The following is a 16,744-nucleotide window of genomic DNA, read 5'->3' as shown; positions in this document are numbered from 1 at the left end:
AAGCAAGCTGCAAGCAGGTAGGTTCGCTTCTCTCCCCTTAGTCCCACGTAGCAGTGAGTCTGTTGCTAGCAGATCTCACTGAAAATAAAAAACCTAAAATATACTTTCTTTTCTAGGAGCTCAGGAGAGCACCTAGTGTGCATCCAGCTCGGCCGGGCACAAAATTCTAACCGAGGTCTGGAGGAGGGGCATAGAGGGAGGAGCCAGTGCACACCAGGTAGTCCTAAATCTTTCTTAGTTGTGCCCAGTCTCCTGCGGAGCAGCTATTCCCCCCATGGTCCTTACGGAGTTCCCAGCATCCACTAGGACGTCAGAGAAAAATAAGAATTTACTCACCGGTAATTCTATTTCTCGTAGTCCGTAGTGGATGCTGGGACTCCGTAAGGACCATGGGGAATAGCGGCTCCGCAGGAGACTGGGCACAACTATAAAGAAAACTTTAGGTCTAACTGGTGTGCACTGGCTCCTCCCACTATGACCCTCCTCCAGACTTCAGTCAGGATACTGTGCCCGGAAGAGCTGACACAAGGAAGGAAGGATTTTGAATCCCGGGTAAGACTCATACCAGCCACACCAATCACACCGTATAACTCGTGATACAATACCCAGTTAACAGTATGATAACAACTGAGCCTCTCAACAGATGGCTCAACAATAACCCTTTAGTTAAGCAATAACTATGTACAAGTATTGCAGACAATCCGCACTTGGGATGGGCGCCCAGCATCCACTACGGACTACGAGAAATAGAATTACCGGTGAGTAAATTCTTATTTTCTCTGACGTCCTAGTGGATGCTGGGGACTCCGTAAGGACCATGGGGATTATACCAAAGCTCCCAAACGGGCGGGAGAGTGCGGATGACTCTGCAGCACCGAATGGGCAAACTCTAGGTCCTCCTCAGCCAGGGTGTCAAACTTGTAGAATTTAGCAAACGTGTTTGACCCCGACCAAGTAGCTGCTCGGCAAAGTTGAAGAGCGGAGACCCCTCGGGCAGCCGCCCAAGAAGAGCCCACCTTCCTCGTGGAATGGGCTTTCACTGATTTAGGATGCGGCAGTCCAGCCGCAGAATGTGCAAGCTGAATCGTACTACAGATCCAGCAAGCAATAGTCTGCTTTGAAGCAGGTGCACACAACTTGTTGGGCACATACAGGATAAATAGCGAGTCAGTCTTTCCGACTCCAGCTGTCCTGGAAACATATATTTTCAGGGCCCTGACTACGTCCAACAACTTGGAAGCCTCCAAGTCTTTTGTAGCCGCAGGCACCACAATAGGTTGGTTCAGATGAAACGCTGATACCACTTTAGGGAGAAACTGGGGACGAGTCCTCAATTATGCCCTATCCATATGGAAAATCAGATAAGGGCTTTTACATGACAAAGCTGCCAATTCTGATACACGCCTGGCCGAAGCCAAGGCCAACAACATGACCACTTTCCACGTGAGATATTTCAAATCCACGGATTTCAGTGGCTCAAACCAATGTGACTTAAGGAAATCCAACACCACGTTGAGATCCCAAGGTGCCACTGGAAGCACAAAAGGGGGCTGAATATGTAGCACTCCCTTAACAAAAGTCTGAACTTCAGGTAGTGAAGTCAGTTCTCTCTGGAAGAAAATCGATAGAGCCGAAATCTGGACCTTAATGGAACCCAATTTAAGGCCCATAGTCACCCCTGACTGTAGGAAGTGCAGGAAACGGCTCAGCTGAAATTCCTCCATTGGGTACTTCCTGGCCTCACACCACGCAACATATTTTCGCCATATGCGGTGATAATGGTTTGCGGTTACTTCTTTCCTAGCCTTAATCAGCGTAGGAATGACTTCCTCCGGAATGCCCTTTTCCTTCAGGATCCGGTGTTCAACCACCATGCCGTCAAACGCAGCCGCGGTAAGTCTTGGAACAGACAGGGCCCCTGCAGCAGCAGGTCTTGTCTGAGCGGTAGAGGCCATGGGTCCTCTGAGATAATTTCTTGAAGTTCCGGGTATCAAGCTCTTCTTGGCCAATCCGGAACAATGAGTATAGTTCTTACTCCTCTTCTCCGTATTATCCTCAGTACCTTTGGTATGAGAGGAAGAGGAGGGAACACAAACCGACCGGTACACCCACGGTGTCACTAGAGCGTCCACAGCTATCGCCGGCGGGTCTCTTGACCTGGCGCAATACTTTTCTAGCTTTTTGTTTAGGCGGGACGCCATCATGTCCACCTGTGGCCTTTCCCAACGGTTTACAATCATTTGGAAGACTTCTGGATGAAGTCCCCACTCTCCCGGGTGGAGGTCGTGCCTGCTGAGGAAGTCTGCTTCCCAGTTGTCCACTCCCGGAATGAACACTGCTGACAGTGCTAACACGTGATTTTCCGCCCATCGGAGAATCCTTGTGGCTTCTGCCATTGCCGTCCTGCTTCTCGTGCCGCCCTGTCGGTTTACATGGGCGACCGCCGTGATGTTGTCTGACTGGATCAGTACCGGCTGGTTTTGAAGCAGGGGTTTTGCCTGACTTAGGGCATTGTAAATGGCCCTTAGTTCCAGAATATTTATGTGCAGGGAAGTCTCCTGACTCTACCATAGTCCTTGGAAGTTTCTTCCCTGTGTGACTGCCCCCCAGCCTCGAAGGCTGGCATCCGTGGTCACCAGGACCCAGTCCTGTATGCCGAATCTGCGGCCCTCTAGAAGATGAGCACTCTGCAGCCACCACAGCAGAGACACCCTTGTCCTTGGAGACAGGGTTATCAGCCGATGCATCTGAAGATGTGATCCGGACCACTTGTCCAACAGGTCCCACTGAAAGGTTCTTGCATGAAACCCGCCGAATGGAATCGCTTCGTAGGAAGCTACCATTTTTCCCAGGATCCGCGTGCAGTGATGCACCGACACCTGTTTTGGTTTTAGGAGGCCTCTGACTAGAGATGACAGCTCCTTGGCCTTCTCCTCCGGGAGAAACACTTTTTTCTGTTCTGTGTCCAGAACCATCCCCAGAAACAGTAGACGTGTCGTAGGGACCAGCTGCGACTTTGGAATGTTTAGAATCCAAGCCGTGCTGTTGTAGCACTTCCCGGGATAGTGCTACCCCGACCAACAACTGCTCTCTGGACCTCGCCTTTAGCAGGAGATCGTCCAAGTACGGGATAATTAAAACTCCCTTTTTTCGAATGAGTGTCATCATTTCGGCCATTACCTTGGTAAAGACCCTCGGAGCCGTGGATAGACCGAACTGCAACGTCTGGAATTGGTAATGACAATCCTGTACCACAAATCTGAGGTACTCCTGGTGAGGATGGTAAATGGGGACATCCAGGTAAGCATCCTTGATGTCCAGCGATACCATGTAATCCCCCTCGTCCAGGCTTGCAATAACCGCCCTGAGCGATTCCATCTTGAACTTGAATTTTTTTATGTATGTGTTCAAGGATTTCAAATTTAAAATGGGTCTCACCGAACCGTCCGGTTTCGGTACCACAAACATTGTGAATTAGTAACCCCTTCCTTGTTGAAGTAGGGGTACCTTTACTATCACCTGTTGTGAATACAGCTTGTGAATTGCCTGTAACACTGCCTCCCTGCCTGAGGGAGTGGTTGGCAAGGCAGATTTGAGGAAACGGCGGGGAGGAGACGTCTCGAATTCCAGCTTGTACCCCTGAGATACCACTTGAAGGATCCAGGGATCCACCCGTGAGCAAGCCCACTGATTGCTGAAATAATTGAGAAGGGCCCCCACCGTACCTGGCTCCGGCTGTGGAGCCCCAGCGTCATGCTGTGGACTTAGAGGAAGCGGGGGGAGGACTTTTGCTCCTGGGAACTGGCTGTATGCTGCAGCTTTTTCCCTCTACCTCTGGGCAGAAAGGACGCGCCCCTAACCCGCTTGCCCCTATTGGGCCGAAAGGACTGTACCTGATAATACGGTGCTTTCTTTGGCTGTGAGGGAACATGGGGTAAAAAAGTAGACTTCCCAGCTGTTGCTGTGGAAACGAGGTCCGAGAGACCATCCCCGAACAACTCCTCACCCTTATAAAGGCAGAACTTCCATGTGCCTTTTTGAATCTGCATCTCCAGTCCACTGCCGAGTCCATAACCCTCTCCTGGCAGAAATGGACATTGCACTTATTTTAGATGCCAGCCAGCAAATATCCCTCTGTGCATCCCTCATGTATAAAAGTGCGTCTTTAATATGCTCTACGGTTAGCAATATAGTGTCCCTGTCTAGGGTATCAATATTTTCCGACAGGGAATCTGACCACGCAGCTGCAGCACTGCACATCCATGCTGAAGCAATAGCTGGTCTCAGTATAACACGTGTGTGTGTGTATATATAATATTACATACATACATACATACATACATACACTTCAGGATAGCCTCCTGCTTTCTATCAGCAGATTCCTTCAGGGCGGCCGGAGACGGTAGTGCCACCTTCTTTGACAAGCGTGTGAGCGCTTTATCCACCCTAGGGGATGTTTCCCAACGTGACCTATCCTCTGGCGGGAAAGGGTACGCCATTAGTAACCTCTTAGAAATTACCAGTTTCTTATCAGGGGAAGCCCACGCTTCTTCACACACTTCATTTAACTCTTCAGATGGAGGAAAAATAAGATTTTACTCACCGGTAAATCTATTTCTCGTAGTCCGTAGTGGATGCTGGGGACTCCGTAAGGACCATAGGGAATAGCGGCACAGCCAAGAAAGATTTAGGACTACCTGGTGTGCACTGGCTCCTCCCACTATGACCCTCCTCCAGACCTCAGTTAGGATACTGTGCCCGGAAGAGCTGACACAATAAGGAAGGATTTTGAATCCCGGGTAAGACTCATACCAGCCACACCAATCACACCGTTTAACTCGTGATACTATACCCAGTTAACAGTATGAAATATAACTGAGCCTCTCAACAGACGGCTCAACAATAACCCTTTTAGTTAATGATAACTATATACAAGTATTGCAGACAGTCCGCACTTGGGACGGGCGCCCAGCATCCACTACGGACTACGAGAAATAGATTTACCGGTGAGTAAAATCTTATTTTCTCTGACGTCCTAGTGGATTGCTGGGGACTCCGTAAGGACCATGGGGATTATACCAAAGCTCCCAAACGGGCGGGAGAGTGCGGATGACTCTGCAGCACCGAATGAGAGAACTCAAGGTCCTCCTCAGCCAGGGTATCAAATTTGTAGAATTTTGCAAACGTGTTTGCCCCTGACCAAGTAGCAGCTCGGCAAAGTTGTAAAGCCGAGACCCCTCGGGCAGCCGCCCAAGAAGAGCCCACTTTCCTCGTGGAATGGGCTTTCACAGATTTAGGGTGCGGCAGTCCAGCCGCAGAATGTGCAAGTTGAATCGTGCTACAGATCCAGCGAGCAATCGTCTGCTTAGAAGCAGGAGCACCCAGCTTGTTGGGTGCATACAGGATAAATAGCGAGTCATTCTTCCTGACTCCAGCTGTCCTGGTAACATACTTTTCAGGGCCCTGACTACGTCCAGTAACTTGAAATCCTCCAAGTCCCAAGTAGCCGCAGGCACCACAATAGGTTGGTTCACATGAAAAACTGATACCACCTTAGGAAGGAATTGGGAACGAGTCCTCAATTTCGCCTTTCCCATATAAAATACAGATAAGGGCTTTTGTCAATTCTGATATACGCCTGGCCGACGCCAAGGCCCACAGAATGACCACTTTCCACGTGAGGTATTATAGCTCCATGGATTTAAGTGGCTCAACCCAATGCGACTTCAGGAAATCCAACACCACTTTGAGATCCCACGGTGCCACTGGAGGCACAAACGGGGGCTGACTATGCAGCCCTCCCTTAACAAAAGTCTGAACTTCAGGCAGTGAAGCCAGTTCCATTTTGGAAGAAAATCGATAGAGCCGAAATCTGGACCTTAATGGAACCCAATTGTAGGCCCATAGTCACCTCTGACTGTAGGAAGTGCAGAAATCGACCTAGCTGAAATTTCTCCTTTGGGGCCTTCCTGGCCTCACAGTACGCAACATATTTTCGCCATATGCGGTGATAAAGGTTTGTGGTTACTTCTTTCCTAGCCTTAATCAGCGTAGGAATGACTTCCTCCGGAATGCCCTTTTCCTTCAGGATCCGGTGTTCAACCGCCATGCCGTCAAACGCAGCCGCGGTAAGTCTTGGAACAGACAGGGCCCCTGCAGCAGCAGGTCTTGTCTGAGCGGTAGAGGCCATGGGTCCTCTGAGATCATTTCTTGAAGTTCCGGGTATCAAGCTCTTCTTGGCCAATCCGGAACAATGAGTATAGTTCTTACTCCTCTTCTCCGTATTATCCTCAGTACCTTTGGTATGAGAGGAAGAGGAGGGAACACATAAACCGACCGGTACACCCACGGTGTCACTAGAGCGTCCACAGCTATCGCCGGCGGGTCTCTTGACCTGGCGCAATACTTTTCTAGCTTTTTGTTTAGGCGGGACGCCATCATGTCCACCTGTGGCCTTTCCCAACGGTGTACAATCATTTGGAAGACTTCAGGATGAAGTCCCCACTCTCCCGGGTGGAGGTCGTGTCTTCTGAGAAAGTCTGCTTCTCAGTTGTCCACTCCAGGAATGAACACTGCTGACAGTGCTAACACATGATTTTCCGCCCATCGGAGAATCCTTGTGGCTTCTGCCATCGCCATCCTGCTTCTTGTGCCGCCCTGTCGTTTACATGAGCGACCGCCGTGATGTTGTCTGACTGGATCAGCACCGGCTGGTGTTGAAGCAGGGGTCTAGCCTGACTTAGGGCATTGTAAATAGCCCTTAGTTGCAGAATATTTATGTGTAGGGAAGTCTCCTGACTTTTCCATAGCCTTGGAAGTTTCTTCCCTGTGTGACTGCCCCCCAGCCTCGAAGGCTGGCATCCGTGGTCACCAGGACCCAGTCCTGTATGCCGAATCTGCGGCCCCCTAGAAGATGAGCACTCTGCAGCCACCACAACAGCGACACCCTGGCCCTTGGAGACAGGGTTATCCGCCGATGCATCTGAAGATGCGACCCGGACCACATGTCCAACAGATCCCACTGGAAAATCCTTGTATGGGACCTGGCGAATGGAATTTCTTCGTAAGAAGCTACCATCCTTCCCAGGGCTCGCGTGCATTGATGCACCGACACCTGTATACGTATTAGGAGGTCTCTGTCTAGAGACGACAACTCCTTGGACTTCTCCTCCGGGAGAAACCCTTTTTATCCTGTTCTGTGTCCAGAACCATACTCAGGAACAGTAGACACGTCGTAGGAACCAGCTGCGACTTTGGATATTCAGAATCCAGCCGTGCTGTTGTAGCACTTCCCGAGATAGTGTTACTCCGCCAAACAACTGCTCCCTGGACCTCGCCTTTATAAGGAGATCGTCCAAGTACGGGATAATTATTTCGGCCATTACCTTGGTAAATACCTCGGTGCCGGGGACAGACCAACGGCAACGTCTGGAATTGGTAATGACAATCCTGTATCACAATTTTGAGGTACTCCTGGTGAAGAGGGTAAATAGGGACATGCAGGTAAGCATCCTTGATGTCCAGTGATACCATGAAATTCTCCAGGCTTGCAATAATCGCCCTGAGCGATTCCATTTCGAACTTGAACCTTCGTATATAAGTGTTCAAGGCCTTTAATTTTAGAATGGGTCTCACCGAACCGTCTGGTTTCGGTACCACAACATTTTGGAATAGTAACCCCGGCCTTGTTGAAGGAGGGGTACCTTGATTTCACCTGCTGGAGGTGCAGCTTGTGAATTGCCGCCAGTACTACCTTTCTCCGAGGGCAGCAGGCAAGGCTGAGGTGAGGTAACGGCGAGGGGGAGTCGCCTCGAACTCCAGCCTGTATCCCTGTGATACTATTTGCAGAACCTAGGGATCCACCTGTGGGCAAACCCACTGGTCCCTGAAGTTCCCGAGACGCACCCCTACCGCACCTGTGGAGCCCCAACGTCAAGCGGTGGACTCAGAGGAAGCGGGGGAAGATTTTTGATCCTGGGAACTGGCTGCTGGTGCAGCTTTTTCCTTCTTCCCTTGTCTCTGTGCAGAAAGGAAGCGCCTTTGACCCGCTTGCTTTTCTGAAGCCGAAAGGACTGTACCTGAAAATACGGTGCTTTCTTAGGCTGTGAGGAAACCGGAGGTAAAAAAATTTTCTTTTTCTTCCCAGCTGTTGCTGTGGATACGAGATCCCAGAGACCATCCCCAAACAATTCCTCACCCTTATAAGGCAGAATCTCCATGTGCCTTTTATAGGCAGCATCACCTGTCCACTGCCGGGTTTCTAATACCCTCCTGGCAGAATGGACATTGCATTTATTCTGGATGCCAGCCGTCAAATATCCCTCTGTGCATCCTTTATATAGAAGACGACGTCTTTAATATGCTCTATGTTAGCAAACTATTATCCCTGTCTTAGAGTATTAATATTATCTGACTGGGTATCAGACCACGCTGCAGCAGCACTATTTCTGCTGAGGCAATTGCAGGTCTCAGTATATAACCCGAGTGTGTATATACAGACTTCAGGATAGCCTCCTGTTTTTTATCAGCAGGCTCCTTCAAGGTGGCCGTATTCTAAGACGGCAGGTGCCACCTTTTTTGACAAACGTATGAGCGCCTTATCCACCCTAAGGGATATCTCCCAACGTGACCTATCCTCTGGCGGGAAAGGGAACGCCATCAGTAACTTTTTAGAAATTACCAGTTTCTTATTGGGGGAACCCACGCTACTTTACACACTTCATTCATTCATCTGATGGGGGAACAAAACACTGGCTGCTTTTTCTCCCCAAAAATAAAACCCCTTTTATGTGGTACTTGGGTTCATGTCAGAAATGCGTAACACATTTTTCATTGCCGAGATCATGTAACGGATGTTCCTAGTGGATTGTGTATATGTCTCAACCTCGTCGACACTGGAGTCAGACTCCGTGTCGACATCTGTGTCTGCCATCTGAGGTAACGGGCGCTTTTATTTGAGCCCCTGATGGCCTTTGAGACGCCTGGGCAGGCGCGGGCTGAGAAGCCGGCTGTCCCACAGCTGTTTTACGTCATCCAGCCTTGTAAGGAGTTGACATTGTCGGTTAATACCTTCCACCTATCCATCCACTCTGGTGTCGGCCCCACAGGGGACGACATCCCATTTATCGGCCTCTGCTCCACCTCCACGTAACCTTCCTCATCCCACATGTCGACACAGCCGTACCGACACACAGCACACACACAGGGAATGCTCTGACTGAGGACAGGACACCACAAAGCCCTTTGGGGAGACAGAGAGAGAGTATGCCAGCACACACCAGAGCGCTATATAATGCAGGGATTAACACTATAACTGAGTGATTTTTCCCCCAATAGCTGCTTGTATAAACAATATTGCGCCTAAATTTAGTGCCCCCCCCCCTCTCTTTTTAACCCTTTGAGCCTGAAAACTACAGGGGAGAGCCTGGGGAGCTGTCTTCCAGCTGCACTGTGAAGAGAAAATGGCGCCAGTGTGCTGAGGGAGATAGCTCCGACCCTTTTTTGCTGACTTTTCTCCCGCTTTTTTATGGATTCTGGCAGGGGTATTTATCACATATAAAGCCTCTGGGGCTATATATTGTGATATATTTGCCAGCCAAGGTGTTTTTATTGCTGCTCAGGGCGCCCCCCCCCAGCGCCCTGCACCCTCAGTGACCGGAGTGTGAAGTGTGTATGAGGAGCAATGGCGCACAGCTGCAGTGCTGTGTGCTACCTTGGTGAAGACTGATGTCTTCTGCCGCCGATTTTCCGGACTCTTCTTGCTTCTGGCTCTGTAAGGGGGCCGGCGGCGCAGCTCTGGGACCGAACATCAATGGCCGGTTCCATGCAGTCGATCCCTCTGGAGCTAATGGTGTCCAGTAGCCTAAGAAGCCCAAGCTACCACCAGTTAGGTAGGTTCGCTTCTTCTCCCCTTAGTCCCTCGCTGCAGTGAGTCTGTTGCCAGCAGATCTCACTGTAAAATAAAAAACCTAAAATATACTTTCTCTCTAGGAGCTCAGGAGAGCCCCTAGTGTGCATCCAGCTCAGCCGGGCACAGGATTCTAACTGAGGTCTGGAGGAGGGTCATAGTGGGAGGAGCCAGTGCACACCAGTAGTCTAAAGCTTTCTTTATAGTTGTGCCCAGTCTCCTGCGGAGCCGCTATTCCCCATGGTCCTTACGGAGTCCCAGCATCCACTTCGGACGTTAGAGAAATTAATGTTTACCCAGCAGCGCTGTTTTATGTATCTGCGCCAATTATGTGCCCCCCCTCTACTTTAAAACCCTCTGTCACAGTGTGTCAAGCAGGGGAGAGTCCGGGGAGCTTCCTCTCAGCGGTGCTGTGGAGAAAAATTGCGCTGGCGAGTTCTGAGGGAGAAGCCCCGCCCCCTCGGCGACGGGCTTCTGTCCCGCTCAATTTTTTCAATATATGGCGGGGGCTCTTTTTATACATGTACAGTGCCCAGCTGTACATGTATATATACACACACATCTGTGCCATAAGAGAGGTTTATATTGCTGCCCAGGGCGCCCCCCCCCTGCGCCCTTACAGTGACCGGAGTGTGTGAGGTGAAGGGGAGCAATGGCGCACAGCTGCAGTGCGTTACCTCAGTGAAGATTCGAGTGTCTTCTGCCGCCTCAGATGGGTCTTTTCCTCACATACTCACCCGGCTTCTTTCTTCCGGCTCTGCGAGGAGGACGGCGGCGCGGCTCTGGGACGGACGGCGAGGGTGAGACCTGCGTACCGATCCCTCTGGAGCTAATGGTGTCCAGTAGCCTAAGAAACAGAGCCCTGAACTCAGAGAAGTGGGTCTGTTTCTCTCTCCTCAGTCCCTCGATGCAGGGAGTCTGTTGCCAGCAGGCTCCCTGAAAATAAAAAACCTAACAAAAATGCTTTCTTACAGGAAACTCAGGAGAGCTCCTGAAATGCACCCAGTCTCCACTGGGCACAGTATCAAACTGAGGTCTGGGGGAGGGGCATAGAGGGAGGAGCCAGTACACACCCAGAGTCAAAGTCTTTCTTAAAGTGCCCATGTCTCCTGCGGAGCCCGTCTATCCCCATGGTCCTTACGGAGTCCCAGCATCCTCTAGGGCGTTAGAGAAAATAAATAATAATAATAATAAAAAATATATATTATTATTATTTTTTATTTTATTTTTTTATTATACTACAGTGCAAATGTTAATGAAACTCACCAAACCAGGAATCTACATTATGGTCATCTTCGTGGAGAGCGCTGAAGTTAATAAATGTAGTTGGAACATCGTAAGCGTAGCTATGCTGTAAGCCAGACATAACTTCCTCTCATGGAACAAGACTCCTTTGAATAATTAACTGTATACGTCTTCAACGCCTTCCATACATTAAGTGAGAAAACAAAAGATGCATTTTAGACTGAATTTGTGAAAATATTAACTAATCAAGTTACAAATGTTACAAGCCTCCGTGTTATGCAACAAGAAATATGGGTCATTGTGCAAAAAATAAATAAAAGCTTTCATGTATAAATACTGCATTTTGCACAGAAATATTATGTGGTGTATTCAATTGTAGTCGGAACCGCCATCTTTTCAGAAAGATGGCAGTTTCCGACATAAGGTCGGAAACTGTTCCGACTTATTCAATCTGGCTGTCGTTTTTCCGACAAATTGGCAACTCCGTTTAGTCGGAAAACACGTGGATCACCGGAATAGCCGCAGATCCACGTGTTGTGTCGGAATCTCGGCCAAACCCAACAGGTTTTTGCCTTGTTTTCCGACAATGTCTATCAGACTTTAAAAAGTCAGATTGGCATTGTCGGGAACGGCCAAATCCTGTCAGATTTGGCCGCTAATTAAATACTTAAGTGTCGGATCCTTTCCGTCGGAAAGGATCCGACATTAATTGAATATACCCCATGTTGTAATGAAAAAAAGCATTATTAGGTGTTCTAATAAACATCTAGTATCACAGATGGGTAATTCATTAAGTAAATGTCCAAACTATGGGGGTGATACAGAGCTGATCGTAGATGTGCTAAAAACAGCAAATCTACCATCACAATCTCTGACATGCGGGGGGACGCCCAGCACAGAGCTAGTCCACCCCGCATGTCATGCCTTACCCACGCAGAGGTGCGAAAGCATCGGACGACTGCAATGCTTACGCAACGGGCGATTAGCTCCATGCCTACGCAGCCTAGCTGTGGTGGCAGGCGGCTACCCACCATGTTTTGTGTTGCAGCGGCTGCATGTGATGTCAAGTAGCCGCTGCAACGGTCCAGACACGCCTGCATTGTCCGGACCATGCTTTCCCCCCCAACGCTGCCGGCACGCCATGGGCTTCACGCAGCGATCGGCTATAAATTAGGCCCTATGCTTGCTGCTACTCATCCATAATACAGTAGCATGCGACAGTGAGGTGCTCATGGGTTCCAATGTATAAGTAGACAAGTTGTTTGGGTGTTTTACATGTTTTTTTATTTTACAACTTTTGCTTGATTTACTATCCATAGAGACTACAATTGGGAATAGTAACCTGTGGCAAGCACAGCGGAGCGAGCCACCTGCCCAGTGTGGCAAGCTCGAGAGGGTACATGTTTCCACCAATCGTGCTTAGATATGGTCAAACATACAAAATGACACCCAAAACAAACTTAAAAGATTGTGTCGCCTATTATCATATCAAGCTTTTACATGCCTCTCTATGTAGACAGTGTAGATCTTCTATACTGCACCTCATGCTTAAGATTCTTTTAAAAAGGGTATATACATAGATGTTATAAGCAGCATATGCCCTCACTGGAATAGTCATTATACAACTCACAGCATGCTCCCCCATAACCATCTACTGTCCAACTTCTACAGTTTTGCATTGTAACATAGCGCTGCTTCTCGCCACCCAATATCAGGGGGGCTCATGTCGGCTGCACCATCGCCCATATACATTACATGCCATTTCCAACCTCAAACTGAGAACCACTCTGCTAGCATATGGTTTGCCCATGTAGCGCAGATCTGTACCCCATAAACATCACGGTTACCTCCCCAGGCAGCGCCGGTCTACCAACAACACCCCCCAGCAGGCTACACAGGCGCTGCTCCCTTCTCCCCGGGACGGTTACAAAATACGCGCTCAACCCGTGACCCATTCTCACATACGCCCCAGTCTCACACACGACATCGGATCCCGTACCGCGCTGTACCCGGGTCTCCAGGCCTCTCGTCGTCACCGCTCCAGCTGCTGCTGCTCACCGTCCGCCCGTCGTCTCGCACGTTACCAGTTTCAAATTAGACGCAAAATCCAAATTGTCCTATCAGAGCGTCTAACGGCAACACCCTTTCTATTGGCCGATAAGGAAGTGGCGTCATGCATGGGGTTGTGGGAAATGTAGTCTTTATATGGGTCAAAATTTCAAGCAGTGATTCGGGGAAGAACTACAAGTCCCTAACTTTCCCGCGGGAGCACTATTGCCAACCTTTCCGCCCGCCCCACTACTATGTTAATTTCTCATACGTCCTAGACCTAGAGGATGCTGGGGTCACACCAAGAACCATGGGGTATAGACGGGATCCGCAGGAAACATGGGCACTTTAAGACTTTGAAAGTGTGTGAACTGGCTCCTCACTCTATGCCCCTCCTCCAGACCCCAGTTTAGAATTGTGCCCAGGCAGACTGGATGCACTCTGAGGAGCTCTACTGAGTTTCTCTGAAAATACTTTATGTTAGGTTTTTTATTTTCAGGGAGAACTGCTGGCAACAGTTTCCCTGCTTCATGGGACTTGGGGGAGAGAAGTCAGACCTACTTCTGTGAGTTTCAAGGCTCTGCTTCTTTGGCTACAGGACACCATTAGCATACCTCCCAACTGTCCCGATTTTGGCGGGACAGTCCCGTTTTTCACGGTCTGTCCCGCTGTCCCACCCGCGGGTCGCAGTGTCCCGCAGGTGGGGGGGCAGTTGGGAGATCCCTCCCTGTCACTCGCTGCTCTGTGGAGAGCAGCGGTGAATAGATGCTGTGCGCATGCGCACAGCGTCTATTCACGGCAGAGAGGGACAAAGGGCATGACCAGCAGCTCTCACAGCGCTGTTCATGCCCCCATAATGACGAAAATTGGGGCGTGGCTTGCGATCGCGGCTCTTGCAGCGAAGCCACGCCCCCTTGCCATTAGGTCATGCCCCCTAAAACGGGCGCACGCCTTAGCTGTCCCTCCACCGCTGAGATCAAAGTTGGGAGGTATGCATTAGCTCCTGAGGGTTTGATCACTAGGTACGCCTAGGGGCTCATTCCCAGAGCCGGCCGTCACCCCCCTTGCAGAGCCAGAATTCAGAAGACAGGTGAGTAGAAGAAGAAAAGAAGACTGCAGTGACGGCTTTGAGGTACCGCACAGCGACTGCGCTGCGCGCCATGCTCCCACACACAGCTGCAGAGACGCTGGTCCTTCCCCACACTGCTGCATAAGTATCATGGTGAAAAACGGGGGGGGGGGGGGGGGGGGGACAGTTATTTTGGTGCATTATATGTACATTAAAAAAGCGCTGCAGGTCTGGGGCATTTTCTGTGGTGTTTCAGACCGGGATTGAGTGCTGGGGTGTGAGCTGGCAAATACTCCCTCTGTGTCCCTCTGACAGGCTTTACTGTGGGTCTGTCCCCTATAGGCCCAGTGTGTCTGCGTGTGTTGAGTGCACGTGTGTCGTTATGTCTGAGGCGGAGTGCTCTTCCCAGGAGGAGACTGTATTAGGGACACAAACAGCTGTGGGAGTGTCCCTGTCGGCACCGCCGACACCTGATTGGGTGAATGTTTTGAGTGCTTTGAATGCTAATGTGGCTCTGATAAATAAGAGATTGGATAAATCTAAGTCTCAGAACCAGGCATGGAAGAAATCCGTAGAGGATGTATTGTTTCAAGTCACGACCCCCTCGGGGTTACAAAAGCGTTCATTTGCCCAACTGGCAGACACAGATACCGACACGGACACTGACTCAAGTGTCGACTATAGTGAGGCCAGATTAGATCCAAAACTGGCAAAGCGCATTCAGTACATGATTGTGGCAATAAAAGACGTATTACATATCCCTGAGGACCCTACTGTTCCTGATACTAGGGTCTGTATGTATAAAGGAAAGAAACCTGAGGTAACGTTTCCTCCCTCTCATGAAATGAACACGCTTTGTGAAAAGGTTTGGGAAAATCCTGACAAAAAGTTTCAGATTCCCAAAAGGATTCCAGTGGTGTATCCGTTTCCCTCTGGGGATAGGGAAAAATGGGAGTCACCCCCCATTGTGGACAAAGCTTTATCACGGCTGTCCAAAAAGGTGGCTCTTCCGTCCCCAGACATGGCAGCCCTAAAGTATCCTGCGGATCGTAGGCAGGAAAATACATTGAAATCCATTTATATCACCACGGGTACGCTACTCAGACCAGCCATTGCATCTGTGTGGGTGAGTAGTGCTATCGAAAAATGGGCAGATAACTTGTCATCTGAAATAGATACCCTGGATAGGGATAGCATTCTTTTGACACTGGGTTATATCAGGGACGCTGCAGTCTACCTAAAGGAAGCTGCGAGGGATATTGGCCTCTTGGGATTAAGGGCCAATGCCATGGCAGTCTCAGCTAGGAGAGCATTGTGGATTCATCAATGGAATGCTGATGCTGACTCTAAGAAAGCTATGGAGTCTCTACCGTATAAAGGTGGTGCATTGTTTGGTGACGGCCTCGCTGACTTGGTATCTACGGCTACCACGGGTAAGTCATAATTTTTACCTTATGTGCCTGCACCACAAAAGAAAGCACACCACTATCAGATGCAGTCCTTTCGGCCCAGTAAATACAGAAAGGGCCGAGGGTCTTCCTTTCTTGCTACTAGAGGAAAGGGAAGGGGTAAACGATCACCGTCCGCGGCTGGTTCCCAGGAGCAGACGTCCTCTCCGGCTTCTGCCAAATCCACCGCATGACGCTGGGGTTCCTCTGCGGGAGTCCGCACTGGTGGGGGCACGTCTCAAGCTCTTCAGTCAGTTCTGGGCTCGTTCGGCCCTGGACCCATGGGTTTTAGAAATAGTGTCCCAGGGGTACAGACTAGAGTTTCAAGACGTTCCCCCTCACCGATTTTTCAAATCGGCCTTACCAGCTTCTCTTCCGGACAGGGAAGTGGTATGCGCAGCAATACAAAAATTGTGTCACAATCAAGTCATTGTCAAGGTTCCCCCGTCACAACAGGGAGAAGGCTTTTATTCGAGCCTGTTCATGGTCCCGAAGCCAGACGACTCAGTCAGACCAATCCTGAACCTCAAATCCCTCAATTTCTACCTAAAAAAAATCAAATTCAAGATGGAATCTCTCCGGGCAGTGATCTCCAGTCTGGAGGAGGGGGATTTTATGGTGTCGGTAGACATAAAGGATGCCTACTTACATGTTCCCATTTATCCTCCACATCAGGCTTACCTGAGGTTTGCAGTTCAGGATTGTCATTACCAATTTCAGACGTTGCCGTTTGGTCTGTCCACGGCTCCGAGGGTTTTCACCAAAGTAATGGCCTATCACTGACCTGGTTTGGGAGTATTGTGGACTCGGGGTTTCTTCCGGTGACCGGGAAGAGGAACCGCAACTGGACCGCAGCAGAGATGGCCGAATATAGGTTTTCCTCATGCAGGATTTGGTCGGCAGACAAGAGGCACGTGTGGATGCTGGAGGTCTCCTGAAAGACAGAACTTGAAAAGGTGCTGAGGAATAAATAAAAAGTACCGGATGCTGGAGGCACCAACTACGCTTGTGAGCACTGGGTGCTTG

At 49.8% G+C, this 16,744-nt stretch overlaps 1 protein-coding gene across 3 annotated transcripts in view; it reads right to left on the bottom strand.

Moving 5' to 3' along the window:
* Positions 1-13,306, bottom strand: part of TPX2 (TPX2 microtubule nucleation factor) — a 220,822-nt gene extending 207,516 nt beyond the window's left edge. Inside the window, exons 1-2 of one of the 3 annotated variants that reach the window (XM_063959107.1) lie at positions 13,152-13,306; positions 11,174-11,331 (exon numbers count right to left, since the gene is read on the bottom strand). In XM_063959107.1, the coding sequence (XP_063815177.1) occupies positions 11,174-11,273 (100 nt within the window). In that variant the 5' untranslated portion in view covers positions 11,274-11,331; positions 13,152-13,306. Of the gene's footprint in view, positions 1-11,173; positions 11,332-12,999; positions 13,086-13,151 lie in introns of those variants that run through there. The other 2 variants (XM_063959104.1, XM_063959106.1) reach the window with 2 other exon arrangements.
* Between the last annotated feature and the right edge of the window lie 3,438 nt (positions 13,307-16,744).

The sequence above is a fragment of the Pseudophryne corroboree genome, chromosome 3 (assembly GCF_028390025.1).
Source record: "Pseudophryne corroboree isolate aPseCor3 chromosome 3, aPseCor3.hap2, whole genome shotgun sequence".
NCBI lineage: Eukaryota > Metazoa > Chordata > Amphibia > Anura > Myobatrachidae > Pseudophryne > Pseudophryne corroboree.
Note: the sequence above shows the minus strand (reverse complement) of the source record. Positions and strands in the feature narration are given on the sequence as shown.